Genomic DNA, 14,407 nt, shown 5'->3' with positions numbered 1-14,407 from the left:
AGCACAATGATAAAACTATAGTCAGTGATGCTTGGCATTTTCTGTGGTAAGACTTCATTACATGATAGGACCAAGCATTTTCTAAAATGTCACTGCAGAAAATAGAGATACCACCAAATGCTGCCCTTTGTTTCTTAGCAGTGACATTATAGGGGTAATTTACATATCGCTGCAGTATAAGTGATATAGCATTAAGGGGTGCCCCAGGGAAAGCTGCAATTTGCACCAAGAGCCAATTTAAAATTGCAGGCTGTACCCTCTGCTACTCAAGTGGTTGTTCATCTTTGAGTTAACTTTTAGTATGACATAGAGAGTGATATTCTGATACAATTTGCAATTGGTTTTCGTGTTTTATTCATGTTTTGTTGTGTTATTTAGCTTTTTATTCAGCAGCTCTCCAGTTTGCAATTACAGCAGTCTGGTTGCTAAGGTCCAAATTATCCTAGCAAGCATACACCGATTTGCATAAGAATAGTATAGGGCCTAAATAGAAAGATGAGTAATAAAAAGTAGCAATAACAAAAAACTTGTAGCCTTTAGATGGGGTCAGTGACCCACATTTAAAAGTTGAAAAGAATCAGATGAAGAAGGCAAATATTTCAAAAACTATAAAAAAAATAATTAATGAATACCAATAAAAAAGATGCTTAGAATTAGCCATTAACCACATTTAACTCGCATGTCTGAATAAGGCACAAGTTATGGGGCAGGTTTGGGTATGACTACGTTTCTTCCCACTACCATCCTTCACCAATACAGATTTGGCTAATGCAGTCAGCACTATATTTGTGGGGCAAGTGGCAGGTCTCTGCACCCTAGGAGAGCAGAACACAGTATGCATAGTGCATAATTATTGTGGATGGATGGATTTCAGCCTGGAAATGTACACTTGAGGTATTGGGCAGTTTTAAACAAAACAAATGTGACATTAGCCCTAATTCCTAAAGTTATACTGTGTCTATTTCTTTTACATAACATAAGTATAGTTCTAATGCAAATGGTGATTAACATTTATATTAACATTCCATTGCAATTCTGTTATTATCTAAAGTGCTTTGCAAGTAATTATACAGGAACATTATATCACCTCTCTGGACTTATTCCTGCCAACAAACATGGCACCATCACATCTATTTCTCTGCGGGAAACTTTTCCTTTGTGTCTAATGGAGTTCTACCCTTGTTAGTTTGTTGACACTGGATGTTTGTTTGTTTACTTGTGCAGCAATGTGTCTTGCTGGTCAGTAGTCCAGTGCAGTGTTCCATACTAGACACATTCTGCTATTAGAACATGTACTGTCCAGGGCAAATATACCTTGGCAAACTGGCTTATGCTTGCTCCTGAGTGAGCATACCTCCTAACTGTCCTGTTTTTGTGGAACAGTCCCGATTTTGACAGCTCAACCCGCAGTCCTGGATTGTTACTATAATGTCCTGACTTTCTCCTGCACTGAACAGACAGAAAAAGATACAAAGTTTCTAAAACTTAATTAAATAAGGGGCTTTGCCGGAGATCTCAGAATAAATAGCAGCTGCACTTAAGATACATTTGTAACAATTTAAGATAAGCAAAGATACAATTAAGATAAGCAGATCTCTTGGGAAAACTGTGACTTGCAGTATAAAGGGCAATTCACCTTCATTATCAAAACTGTAATAACACATAAAACCTGACCCTAAAACCCCCACAAATGTGTTCAAACTTTCCATAAGCTGCCAAATTTTGTAAAATGGATATTGGTATCTAGGGGGTATCTAGGGGGTGGTGGTCCCTCTTTCTGTCTTCCAAATGTTGGGAGGTATGACCGTGAGTATTATGGTTAGTCGTATTATTAGGAGACACCCATTGCCCAAAGAAAACCTCAGGGTAATCTTATCTTCCTGAGAACAGAATGTAACAAACTTTCTGCTAATAGAACACACAAGACTGCTGCTGGAATATGTGGAACTCCCTTTTTTTGCATAATACAAAACAGGGCTGTGCAACTATGATTCATCTCTGCGCATGGGCTCTATAGACTGATGTGTAGGACATCATTACCTTCTTGAAAATGGCTGATATAAAATATCACATGATTTGAGACAGTTCCTGGTATTATGTTCTTGTCTTTTTTAATAATAATAATAATAATAATAATAATAATAAAACAGAGGTGAACCCCCTACATGCCATTATTGAACAATAGTATCTGAAATTTTCAGTTGAGCCAATTATCACTACATTTAGAAGCCAATTATATCATAAAAATAAGTGGAGACCTTGGATAGGGTGGGTGTCATTAAAATCCTTTTGGCATATTGCTTTTTGGCAGCAGTAAGTGGTGTAACTATAGAGAAAGCAGACCCCATGGATGCAAGGGCCCCAGACTATGGAATCTACTTCTACTATAGTTCTAAAGACTCCATTGAGGGTAGTGTTGCCACCTGGCTCGTAAAAATGATAGTTGATCCCAGTGTCGGACTGGCCCACAGGGATACCAGGAAAAGTCCCGGTGGGCCAGGAGTCAGTGGGCTCTCCTGCTGCTAAACATTTGGCCTATTTCATGGTCATTCTTTATTTCTATGAGAACGAAAAGACTAAATAGATGGAATAATAGATTATAATAGTATTATATTATGTAAAGAAAAGAGACTAGGAGAATAGAGGTAGAGTGAGGAAAGGAAAAATAACAGTACTGAGAGTGGGCCCCTGGTCTAAGGTTTTTTGAGTGGGCCCCTGGTGTTCCAGTCCAACGCTGGTTGATCCCGATGTTATAAATAGGGAAAAAAGATAAATATATATATAGGAAGGCCGGTATTTTTTTCCAGAAAAGATAGCAACCCTAATTGAGGGAGGTTGCAGGGAGAATGGGCCAGCTGGGGGAGAGGAAGGGGCAGAGAGTAGGCATAAAGGGCGTAGGCCCGAAACATGTTGTGTAACTCAGCTTCCCAATAAAGAACTTTGCAGACAAGTTGCTGCCCTGGATTTGTTCCACAAACTACTGAATGCATTGAACTATTGGGTATTATACACAGAATACCTGTGGAAGAAGCCAACAACGAAATTTGGTGAGCTTGCTCTGAATATTATATTTGCAGAGAGTAGGCAGACAGGGGGCTGGCAAGGATTACTGTGTGCCAGGCCCCTCTAAAGAACTTTTTGATTGGTGGGGCTGGTGCACCCTATTTATGCCACTGGCAGCAGCAGCAGCAGGGTAGTCAAAAGTTTCCTAAGCCACTGGCATACCTCCCAACATTTTGGAAATAAAAGAGGGACAAACTATTGGGTGTGTGTAGCGAGGCAACATTTGTTGACCACGCCCCCATTGCTGTGGTCACACCCCCTAATTACCATGTTCATTTTACAAAATTTGGCAGGTTATAAAAGTTTGAACATATTTCTGTATTTTTTTTTCCTGTTATTACAGCTTCGCTAATGAAGGTGAATTGCCCTTTAAGCTGTGAGCCTAACTTTCCTGTTATCTTATATTGTTAAAATTACTTATTTGCTCATCTAGATACATTTGAATTGTTACAAATGTATCTGATCTTCTGTTCAGAAGCCAAAAGCCAATTAAGTTAGAACCTTTGTTTCTTTTTCTGGCTGTTCAGTGCAGAGAAAAACAGGAGTTTCCAGTACAAACGAGGGACTGCAGGTTGAGCTGTCAAAAGAGGGAGTGTCCCTCTAAAAACGGGACAGTTGGGAGGTATGCGTAGCAAATGGCAATTGAAAATAGTGGCCCTCCAGATGTTTAACTGTTTCAAGAGTCAAGGCCCAGAGCACAGAAAAAAAACACTGGGTTAAATAGCAAGTGCGTTTACACATAACTTTAAAACCATTGAAAATGTTTAATGAATGTATGTTGTAAATGTGCTTTTAAAATTACATTTTACTTAATTATTAAAAAATAAAACCATTTTTGGCTAGAGTTTCCCTTTAAAAAAAAGTATAACAGTAGCTAGACGGCCACACAGCTCCTATATGCCCTTCCCTGGGATTTTGGGAAATAACCAGTCATCTAGACGTTAGGAAAACATGTAATATGTTGCTATAGACTAGAGCACATCACTTCTGTGCTCCCGGGCTCCTGCCTGCGTCACGCTAAGGGGCGAAGCGAAAGCACCAGCCTATACGTTATTGTAACAGTGAAGCGCCAGGGCTCACCTCCCATTACCCAAAATGCTTTGCAGCGCCAGCCTCCCACTTTGACCTGTGCTGCTGTGCTAAACATCCGGGCTATCGGGACTGTACAGGGAAAGATGGCGGCCACGTTACTACCCGCTGATTGGATAAAGAACTGGGAAAAATCAGGAAAAAACGACTTGTAAGTGATGGAAACGTGTTTTAGTGCGATAACAGAGCGGGAGCGGCAGGGGGGTCGAGGATGGGGTGACTGAGCCGTGCGATATCCGCCTTTTCCTTGGCGCGGGGAGGCCGCCAGACTTTAAGGGCAGGCGAACATTAGGCGGAGGCGGCGGCTCTCGCTATTCGCTGGTTCAGAATGGTGAAAGCTGTAGTTCAATGAGAGCCAGAGATTCTCGATCTCTGGATGCATTTAGGGCTGTGGGGATGGTTCATCTGTGAACCGGGTTCCACGAGAGACAATCGGCTTAGGGAAGGGCACGTGTTGATGGCAAAGGCTTTAGTACAAGGCCCTCCTGTTCGTTCTATAACTACAATTCCCGGCTTGTGCCTGTACACATAGTTACATAGATCAGCCTGGATATCCCTGCCTATAGGCATCTGCCTGCCCTTCTTTTCATCGGCTCCCTCAATGGGAATATTCGTATTTATCTCTCTGTTCATTGTATGTGCTACAATAAACCCTGGGCTCTTTCATTCGCTGCCTGGGGCAGAGGCTCGCCACTTTTTGATTAGATTACCTCTCTGTCCGTCTCCATAATGTCCTACCCCTTTTAGAGTGTAAGCTCTTGAGATTTAATTTTTTTATTCTCTAATCTTTGTAAAGGATTGTAAAACTCCTCCCTACACTTTTGTGTGATTGGTTACCTGCACTATGTCCCCTCATCTGTCTCTCCATTAGGATTGCCACCTGGCCGGTAAAAATGATGGCTGATCCCAATGTTATTGATAAAGAAAAAGATAAATAAATATAGGAAGGCCGGTATTTTTTCCCAGAAAAGATGGCAACCCTACTCTCCATCCAAAAATCCTACAAATGCGTCCTGTTAAGCTGTCCATAGACACAAAGATGAAGTCGCCCTAAAATTAGTTTCGTATGATCTTCGGACCGCGTGTATATTATCCCGACACTTTTTGGAACGTGTGATCGTTTAGTCGATCGGTCCCCAACCTTTTTTGCCCCACAGGCCGGTGTAAAGCCAGGGGGGCGTCAACTGCAAGTGGCACCAAATTTGACGCGGATGCACAGAATTTGATGCAAGCACACCAAATTTTCTGCAGACGCACCAACTTTGACACAGACGTACCGGATTTTACACAGACACACAGAATTTTATGCTAGGGGCCCGGAATTTGACGCGCCACGCACAAAATTTGGTGCTGGGGCCTCTGTCAAATTTGGAAACACCAGCGACAAAATTTGAGTGTGGCGCGTCAAATTTGGGCGCACTAGTGTCAATTTCGTTGCGTCTTGTGTCAAATTTGGAAACACCAGCGACAATGATTGTGCGTGGCGCGTCAAATTCGGTGCATCTGTGTCAAATTTGGTGTGTCCGCCTGGCAGTGGGCCGGGGTTGGGGACCCCTGGTTTAGTCGATCAGTCAGCGAATCATAATACCTTTGCATGTATTGCCTATCTGATAATATCAATGGGTCATTTTCATATGACTGCTGTAATGGCCAGAACATTGTCTGATTTCTCCTTTTACCACTGTATTTAATCTGAATGGTTGTTTGTAAGTCAGAAGATTGCTCCGTACGATCGTTCGTACAATATAAGGCTAGAATCTGCACGTCCATGGCTTTAGGCCCGTAACCCTGAGCCGCTATCCCTGAGTTGCTGAAGCTTCAGATGTTGGGCAGCGCTGCATGAAAATTTGTTTCACTAATCAGTATGGCTGTGTACATACAGGAAGGCTGGGATTGCTTAAAGGAACAGTAACATCAAACAATGAAAGCGTTTTAAAATAATACAAATATAATGCACTAACACACTAAAGGTGGCCATAGACGTAACAATTACGATCTTTCTTGGAAAAGATCTTTCCAAGAAAGATCGTTTGTTTCAATACACACGTGTAGAGTTGAATCTTCAGATATACAGGTAGATATACGGGAAGAAACAATAGAATTCTACCTGTATCTGGCGATTCAGCACTAACAATGGCCGATGTTTGTGTCCCTTCAAAGGCACCCGATCCAAATTTTCCATCCAGCCCGATCGACGAGCCGACCGATATCCAAGTCTTCTGTCGATATCGGTCGGCTCTTTTTCCACCATACACGCAACGAATATCGGACGAAAATTCGTTTTGTACGATATTATCTGTGCGTCTATGGCCACCTTTACACAAATACTTTTGTTTACGTAAATAAGATGCTGTGTAGTAATGGCGGCAGCCATTCAAAGGAGGAAAGGCTCAGGTTACACAGCAGATAAGTTCTGTAGAACATAATGGTATTATCTGTTATCCACTATTTATCCTGTGCCATATAGCCTTTGTTCAATGTCCACCATTGCTCCACAGTAGCTTGTTTATATGAACTATAGTAGTGTTTCTGAAGCAAACACACCAGTTTTACCAGTTCAGGGCAATAGTACATTATATTTTTATTACTTTAAAGAACTTTCTTTTTTTGGTGTTACTGTTCCAGATTTTGCAAATGTAGGAATAACAAGGTTAGGCAGTCTCTAAAGTTTCCAAACACATTTTCCTGATAATGAACTTCTGATGATGAAGACAATGCAGGGATTTCTTTCAAGGGACATAGCCATTTAGAGATTTAAAATGAGAAGCCATATTTAAACATTATTACTTAATAAATCCAAGCAGACAATCCATCTCTTTGCATAACCATTGGGGCACCTGTTGCTACTGCCTCTTTAACGTTATGGTCAAGATTTTTGTCAATGCAAACTGTATGCTAGTGCCTCTATAAAACAAATATGGCAGTAGTAAAGGACAAAGAAAGCCCACAGTGTCTAATTGGTTGATTCTCACACCAGTGTTTTTTCTTTAATGCTTTCTTTGCAACATTAGAACTCTGGAGGCCATTGCCTTTTTAAAGGGGAATTTTAGTTTGTAAAAACCTACATTTTTCTTTGCAACATTAGAACTCTGGAGGCCATTGCTTTTTTTAAAGGGGAATTTTAGTTTGTAAAAACCTAAATTGTAGTGAATACATAATTCTCTTTTACATATTTTAGTATTGTGACTTTTTAGTTTTTTAGATATAAATGGATTATTCTTGTGCTTCCTACATCCCCCCCCCTTTTTTCTTCTTGCAAGCAACTCAACCATGTGTTGTTTGTGTCTTTAATGTGTTGCAAAATGCTTACTCATGCTGGAATAAGGCGTAGGTAAAATCTGTCCTTGACTCCCAGCAGTGTAGGTTGTAGCAGGAAAAAGTTTAGGTTGAGGAACTCAGAACTCTTAAATATATAATTTTCTTGTATTTAAATTGGTTTTCCTTCATATGGAAAATAATTTGTTGCTTTTTGTCTAACCAAACAGTATGACAAAGCCTGCATATATACAGATGGTCAATTCTTTTATTTTTTTTTATTTTTTCCAAAAATTTTTTCAAAAATGTTTATGGCGTTTGAGTCTGGCAGCCCAGTAATTCAGGTGCAGAATCTGAACTGTTACAATTTTGCAACATTTACTTGATACATTTCTCAGCAGCATTTCTGGAATATTGGCAACTATTGTATCAATTCTAACAGCTGCCTTTAATGAAACTCAGGGAATCTGCTCAGCAGGGGCAAAGGTAAGAAATGTATCAACTAAATGTATCCATTTAGAACAGTTTACAGAGTCTGCGACACTTTACACTTCAATATTAGAAAAGCTGTCTAAATTATAAAGTAATTGGAAGAAGTCATTATTTCTGGTGAACTATTTGAAACCAACTGAACTGAAAAAAGTGAACAACTTTAAGTGACCAGAACTGCAGCAAATACAGCTCCTCTTGACTTCTTCATCTGCCAGTGCACTCACCAACATGGTGCATCACAAGGTCAAATTTTTAATTCACACCCATCAGCTTTTCTGCTGTAAAATAAGCTCCATCCAAGCTATTTTCTATTTTAGTACCAAACTGCCATGTTTGTTTTTCCAATTTCCCGGTGATCACTATAATATGTGCAATAACGTAAGATATTAGAGGGGCACTGCTTTACATGTATTCCTGGGCGGGGGAAAAAAACGTAGCGATTGGATTAACTGGAGGAGTATTTGTCTTATTTTTTCTGTGATTAAATATCCTTGGTCTTCAGAAAGTAGCAGCACAATTTGTATATATTTACGAACCAATAGGGATCAGTTTGTAATTGAAAAATGTTATTCCATAATCATGTATTTGTAATAAAGTTTTAGTTGTGGTAAAATAAAAAATGACTTACTAGGTTTCCCTTTTAAATATAAAAAGTGCAAAAATGGGCACTGCGAAACAATTGAACATTTCCCATGTGCCCAATACTTTACTCTATTTTATGTCAGAGGTTCTTTAAGGGGTGGTTCAGTTGCTAAGGGTAATGCAATAAAAGGCACTAAGTTTGCCCAGGTGCAGTAACCTGTAGCAACCAATCAACAGTTTGTATTTACTGGTCCCCTGTTTAAAAGCAAATATCTTATTGGTTGCTATTGGTTACTGCTCCCAGGCAAACTTAGTGCCTTATATTACATATAGGGGTTAGTGTGTTAAATAATGGCTAATTTTAAGCAACTCAATTGGTCTTCATTATTTATTTATTTTTTTATAGTTTTTGACCCATCTAAAATAAAACAAATGCTCTGTAAGGCTACAAATTATTTTTATTGCTCATATTTCTATTCAGGCCCTCCCCTATTCATAGCACAGTCTCTTATTCAAAGCAGTGCATGGTTGCTGGGGTAATTTGGACCCTGGCAACCAGATGGCTGAAATTGCAAACTGGAGGAGCTGCTGAATAAAAAGCTAAATAACTCTGAAACCACAAATAAGAAAAAATTAAAACCAATTGCAAATTGTCTCAGAATATCACTCTGCATCATACTTAAAGTTCATTTAAAAGTGAACAACCCCTTTAAACTGAGGTTCTTTCAGGCAGAATGTCAAAATGCCCCTTTCTACATGCATCTGCTCTTCATTCAAAGGGCTGGCATGGTGAAGCAGCCATTACTAGGGAATGCTGACGTGAGTGCCTTGACCAAGCCCCACCTAACAGCACCAGGGTGAATAAAACCAGTGGCTGGTTGGAAAGGGTGTTTGGTGCTGCAGCCAAATTGCCTGTTGTGCAATAGTGCTTTGAGTGAGTCGTCGTGATTCTTTTCAATACATCAATAGTTTCATTTAGAATAGACACCAAGACAAGGTACCAATCCAGGAAAGGTTAAAAAACGCTAATATAAGGGATTAATTCCTATTAATAATAATAATGATGATTAAACATAAATGCTACTCATAATTATATAAGTTAATTCCCTTTGTCTTTACAATGTATTCTGCAGCACTAAATATGTGAAATGCAAATAATTGAATTTTAAACGCCCGAATTCATCTCTTTGCAGCTTGCAACTATGCCGCAGCCTCAGTGAAAAAGGCCAGGAATTCGTTACATTCACAGGTAACAAAAATCACTGCATAAAATATTTGCTTTCACAAATGAACATAAAAAAACCTGCTAACCGATTCAAGTCTATTTAAATGCTAACCATTATGCGCAAATGATCGAAATGTAAATCCATGCACAGAATATTAGTGATCTCCAACCTGTTGCTCTCCAGCTGTTGGTTAACTACAACTCCCAGAAGCCCATGACAGCCTGTTGTGCTCGGAGTCGTAGTTTAGCAACAGCTGGAGAGCCACACATTTTCTTAATAACCATTTAGTCCCAATAGGGTTTAATTCTGTCCCTAGGGCATAAAGTAGCAGATGTTTTACGTATAAATATCTGCAAAGATTAACAAGCACATAGTGCAGTCATCTTTCTGGTAGCTCTGTATCTGTAAATAGAATTAAAATGTTTTATTTGTATAAAGCATTACATAATCAGCTGTATTTTTCTCAATTTCATATTATTTTGCAGAATGCAGTGTTCTTGTTTGTCTGTTTTCCAATCCGAGACTGTATACCCAATAGCCTGACATTTCCCTTATTCCCCAATAGAGAGGGCCACTGTAGTTCTGCTAAGACCAGTTTTCTTTAATACCTATAGTTCTGGATGCTTTTCAGTCATTATATGGGTCTGTCTATCTGTACTCAAGAAATGCTGTCAGTCATAAGATGATCCTCCAAATCAGCAGCTTATTTGCATATGTATGGGGCCCCTTACAGGCCTCCCCGACTGATATCTGGCCAAAAATCTTCAAACAAGCAATTCTTATAGTGTATGGCCACCTATAGAAATCGCTTAATAATAATAAAAAGCTAGCAATTGTTCTTGGATGCTTTTAAATGAGTTTGTTGCTGTATGTTTTATCTTACCATATTGCACTGTTGCAATATATGGGACCCTTCTAACATTTTAATAGACAACATGATCAGAGTAGTTCAGAAGTGTAGGGCTGCTAGTTTGTCATCACAACTTAATCTGATAGAAATGTATTTGCTGCTATGAAAATAATCTCACATTCTCACAGGCTTTCACATCTTACTATCAAGTTGTTTGTAGATCTTCCGTAATGGAAATAGGTACAATTGAAAAAGGAAGCCAACATTTTCAGAGAATGAGAAATGTTGGGAAAACGGCAATGTATAGATATATAGTTCATCATTAATATACAGCTGTATAGGTTTGTTTTTACAGATGTTTCCTTCATAGAAGATAATTGAAAAGGGACAATATTATGGCCGCTGTTGTTTGTTTTTTTAATTTAGCCAAAGAAACAATATTGCATCTCACTACATTTTTAAAGCCATGGCCTTGTAGTTTAGGATTCATCTGAAATAAGGATGCTTCTTATGAACTGGGTATAATTTCATAAATAAATCTATCAGTAGCAACTATCACCCTTCATATGTGTAAACATTTGTGTTCATGAATAGATTGTGTCTTTTAATATATGCAGTATAACATACAATGGTGCTTAAAAGTTTTTAAGCGTTCTCTTTATTTTGGCATATATATGAGTTAAAAAAGTGACCTGTTTTTCATGCAAGCCCTAACTCATGCTTTTGTTAATTGGTGTTGCCATCCCTTGGGCACAATAACTACAACTAAATGTTTTAGGTAACCATTGATCACCATTGAAAGTCAGGGCAGGAACAGACTGAATGTTACAGCACAATGCGGGCGTAGATCGGATCAAACTGGGGATAGAGTGCAGAAGGAGACTGGAGCAGAAGGGCAGGAAAGCGGGAGGAGTGGAAAGCGGGAGGAGTGGAAAGCGGGAGAGGGAGGAAAAGACAGAGCGAGACCAGGGAAGATATAGACAGGGTACAAGTCAAACAGGAAGCAGGAACCAGAAAGGTCAGGTCAGGGTCAAGCCACAAGGTTTAGGCACTAGTTAAGGTCAGGTTTGGAGTGAGGGGCAGAGCAAGATTCAAAATAGAAAGGAAAGCTGGGCAAGGTTAAAGCAAAGAAAGATCAAGTTTTAAAGCAGGATCGGAGCAGAACTGATAGGGGAAGGTAAAGCAGAACAAGACAAGGTTCAGAGCCAGGCAGGACAAGACAGGGAAGGGTTCAGATAAGACAAGGCAAGGCAGAATAGGAAGGAGACTAGAACAGGAACCCATAGCTAGGGACAATGCCACACTGCTAGGATGGGAACCAATTCTCAGGCAAGGAGTGTTCGGAGGGCTGGCCTTAAATAGGGCAGAGTCAGCCCCGATTGGCTGACTGCAAACCAATCAGGCTGCTGCTGGGCTGGGGCTGCAAAGGCCAGGTAATATATAGTGAATCACCTGGCCCAGTGGTTAAGGCACCGAGCCAGAAACTCAAAGGTCCCTGGTTCAAATCCCAGCAGAGCATGACACAGTGATTTCCTTCTTAACATAATGCTTTTTCTTCAAGCCAGAAAGTTCTGTTTTGGTCTTATCTGTCCACATAACATTCTTTTAATAGCCTTCTGGCTTATTCTTTAGCAAACTGTTGACTGGTATCAATTTTCATTTTGGACCGTAGTGGCTTTCTCCGTGCAAACCTGCCATGCACATAATTGTTGTTCAGTGCTTTCATTATGGTAGGCTTAATAACACTGACATTTATTCGTTTAATATAGGCCTTTAGTTCCTTAGACTCTGGCCTTGGGGTTCTTTGATATCTCCCAGAGTATTACATGCCTTGCTTTCAGTGTGATCATTGCCTCCATTCATACACAGTCTGCCTGACAGTGGACTGTTGCTGTCTAAACTCTTTAGAAATAGTTTTGTAATCTTTTCCAGCCTGTTGAGCAGTAATAATTGCTTTTTCAAAGATCCTCAAAATGTCCTTTGTTTGAGCCACAAAACACTTCCACAAACCTGTTTTAAGATCAGATGTCAATGATGAAGACCCAGATTTCTTTTCTTCAAGACAGTGCCTCTCACTTAAAGCTGATTCATAGTTGGTTGAAAAAAGTCCAAAGTACATCAACACCTCCAAATCAATCCCAGCACACATACCTGCACACACCCACTGAAACTATATGTACCAATATCTATATTAATTGTAGATTTTATTATCACTATAGCCTTGGATATTATGCTTGTCCAAGAAATCATCCAAGCCCCTCTTAAAGGTGTTAACAGAATAAGAATAAGCCCTCATAACATCATCCGACAGTGCATTCCACATTCTTACCGTCCTCACTGTGAAGAACCACCTACGCAGGGTCAAATGAAAGTTCTTAGTATTATGATTTGCTATGAAATCCAGTATTTTATCCCTTAATACCCCTTCAAAAAGCTTTCCTACCACTGACGTCAGACTAACCAGCCTATAGTTTTGAGGCTGAGAACGGGATCCCTTTTTGAATAGCGGCACCACATTAGCAATTCGCCAGTCTCTCAGCACAATGCCAGGCCTCAATGCATCCTGAAAAATTAAGTAAATAGTTAGTAATCACAGAGCTAAGCTCGTTTAGCACCCTGGGATGAATACCATCTGGTCCGGGACCTTTATCTTTATATATTCTAGTCTCTTTTGAATTTCCCCTTGCATGAACCATTAATCTTTTGTTGAATCAATTAATTAATAGTATTAATAGAACTTTATCATTCATCATTACTTGGTTCCTCATTGGTGTAGAGAGATGAAAAATAACAGTCTAGAATCTCTGCTTTTCATCAACTGATCCCCCTCTGACAACAGTGGTCCCACCCAATCCTGCTTAATTTTTTTACTATTTACATATTTAAAAAATAATTTTGGGTTAATTTTACTCCTTGCTGCATTGCCCTTTTCCACATAGATTTTAGCTTTTCTGATGGCTTTTTTTGCATGATTTATTGGTCTCCTTATACCTGACCAATGTTTCAGCTGTCCTGTATAACTTGAAAGCTTTAAAAGCACATCTTTTCTTACCAACCTCAACAATTCTGTCAAACCACAAAGGGTTTGCGACAACATTCCTTGCTAACAAGGGGAATATACTGAAATGTATATTTATTAAGCAACAGTTTAAAGACATCCCATTTTTGTTCTGTGAATAGCTTTTCCCAGTTAATATATTGCCCTTATACTGGCAACGTTTGCATGTGTAAAGTTTAATGTTTTAGTTTCTCCCTTAGAGAGTTGTTTCTGCAACATAATCTCAAAGGAGACCATGTTATGATCACTATTCCCTAAATGCTCACCCACACAAATTCTAGAGATGAGTTCAGTATTATTTGTTATTACCATGTCCGAAAGAGTCATTCCTAGCAGCTTCTTGATTGAGCTGAAATAGTTTGACTGAAACCTGACTCTAATTTCCCCCATTAAATGAACTGAGAATCCTAGAGGTTTACATACTTTTGACACACACACACACACACACACACACACACACACACACACACACACACACACACACACACACACACACACACACACACACACACACACACACACACACACACACACACACACACACACACACACACACACACACACACACACACACACACACACACACACACACACACACACACACACACACACGTGTCTTTATGCAGAAAGAGACATTGTATGGGGTATCCTGTGGAGGCCTTAGCCTAATTAAAATCTGTTAAATCTATATCAACTGATAATAAAGAGTGGCAGTAGGGATATATGTTTATTTATGTCCATTGTAGCCAAAGTTTGTCCCTATTCTAGTAATGTTTTTGGGTTCAATTATGT

General features: G+C 39.5%; 1 protein-coding gene across 1 annotated transcript in view; it reads left to right on the top strand.

Annotated features, from left to right (window-relative positions):
• The first annotated feature begins 4,002 nt into the window (after positions 1-4,002).
• thoc2.L (THO complex 2 L homeolog) overlaps positions 4,003-14,407 on the top strand; it is a 78,090-nt gene continuing 67,685 nt past the window's right edge. The window contains exons 1-2 of the mRNA XM_018229819.1: positions 4,003-4,303; positions 9,675-9,730. Coding sequence (XP_018085308.1) covers positions 4,239-4,303; positions 9,675-9,730 — 121 coding nt within the window. The 5' untranslated portion in view covers positions 4,003-4,238. The remainder of the gene's footprint in view (positions 4,304-9,674; positions 9,731-14,407) is intronic.

Source organism: Xenopus laevis, chromosome 8L (assembly GCF_017654675.1).
Source record: "Xenopus laevis strain J_2021 chromosome 8L, Xenopus_laevis_v10.1, whole genome shotgun sequence".
NCBI classification, from domain to species: domain Eukaryota; kingdom Metazoa; phylum Chordata; class Amphibia; order Anura; family Pipidae; genus Xenopus; species Xenopus laevis.
This window is presented reverse-complemented; position numbering and strand designations above follow the sequence as displayed.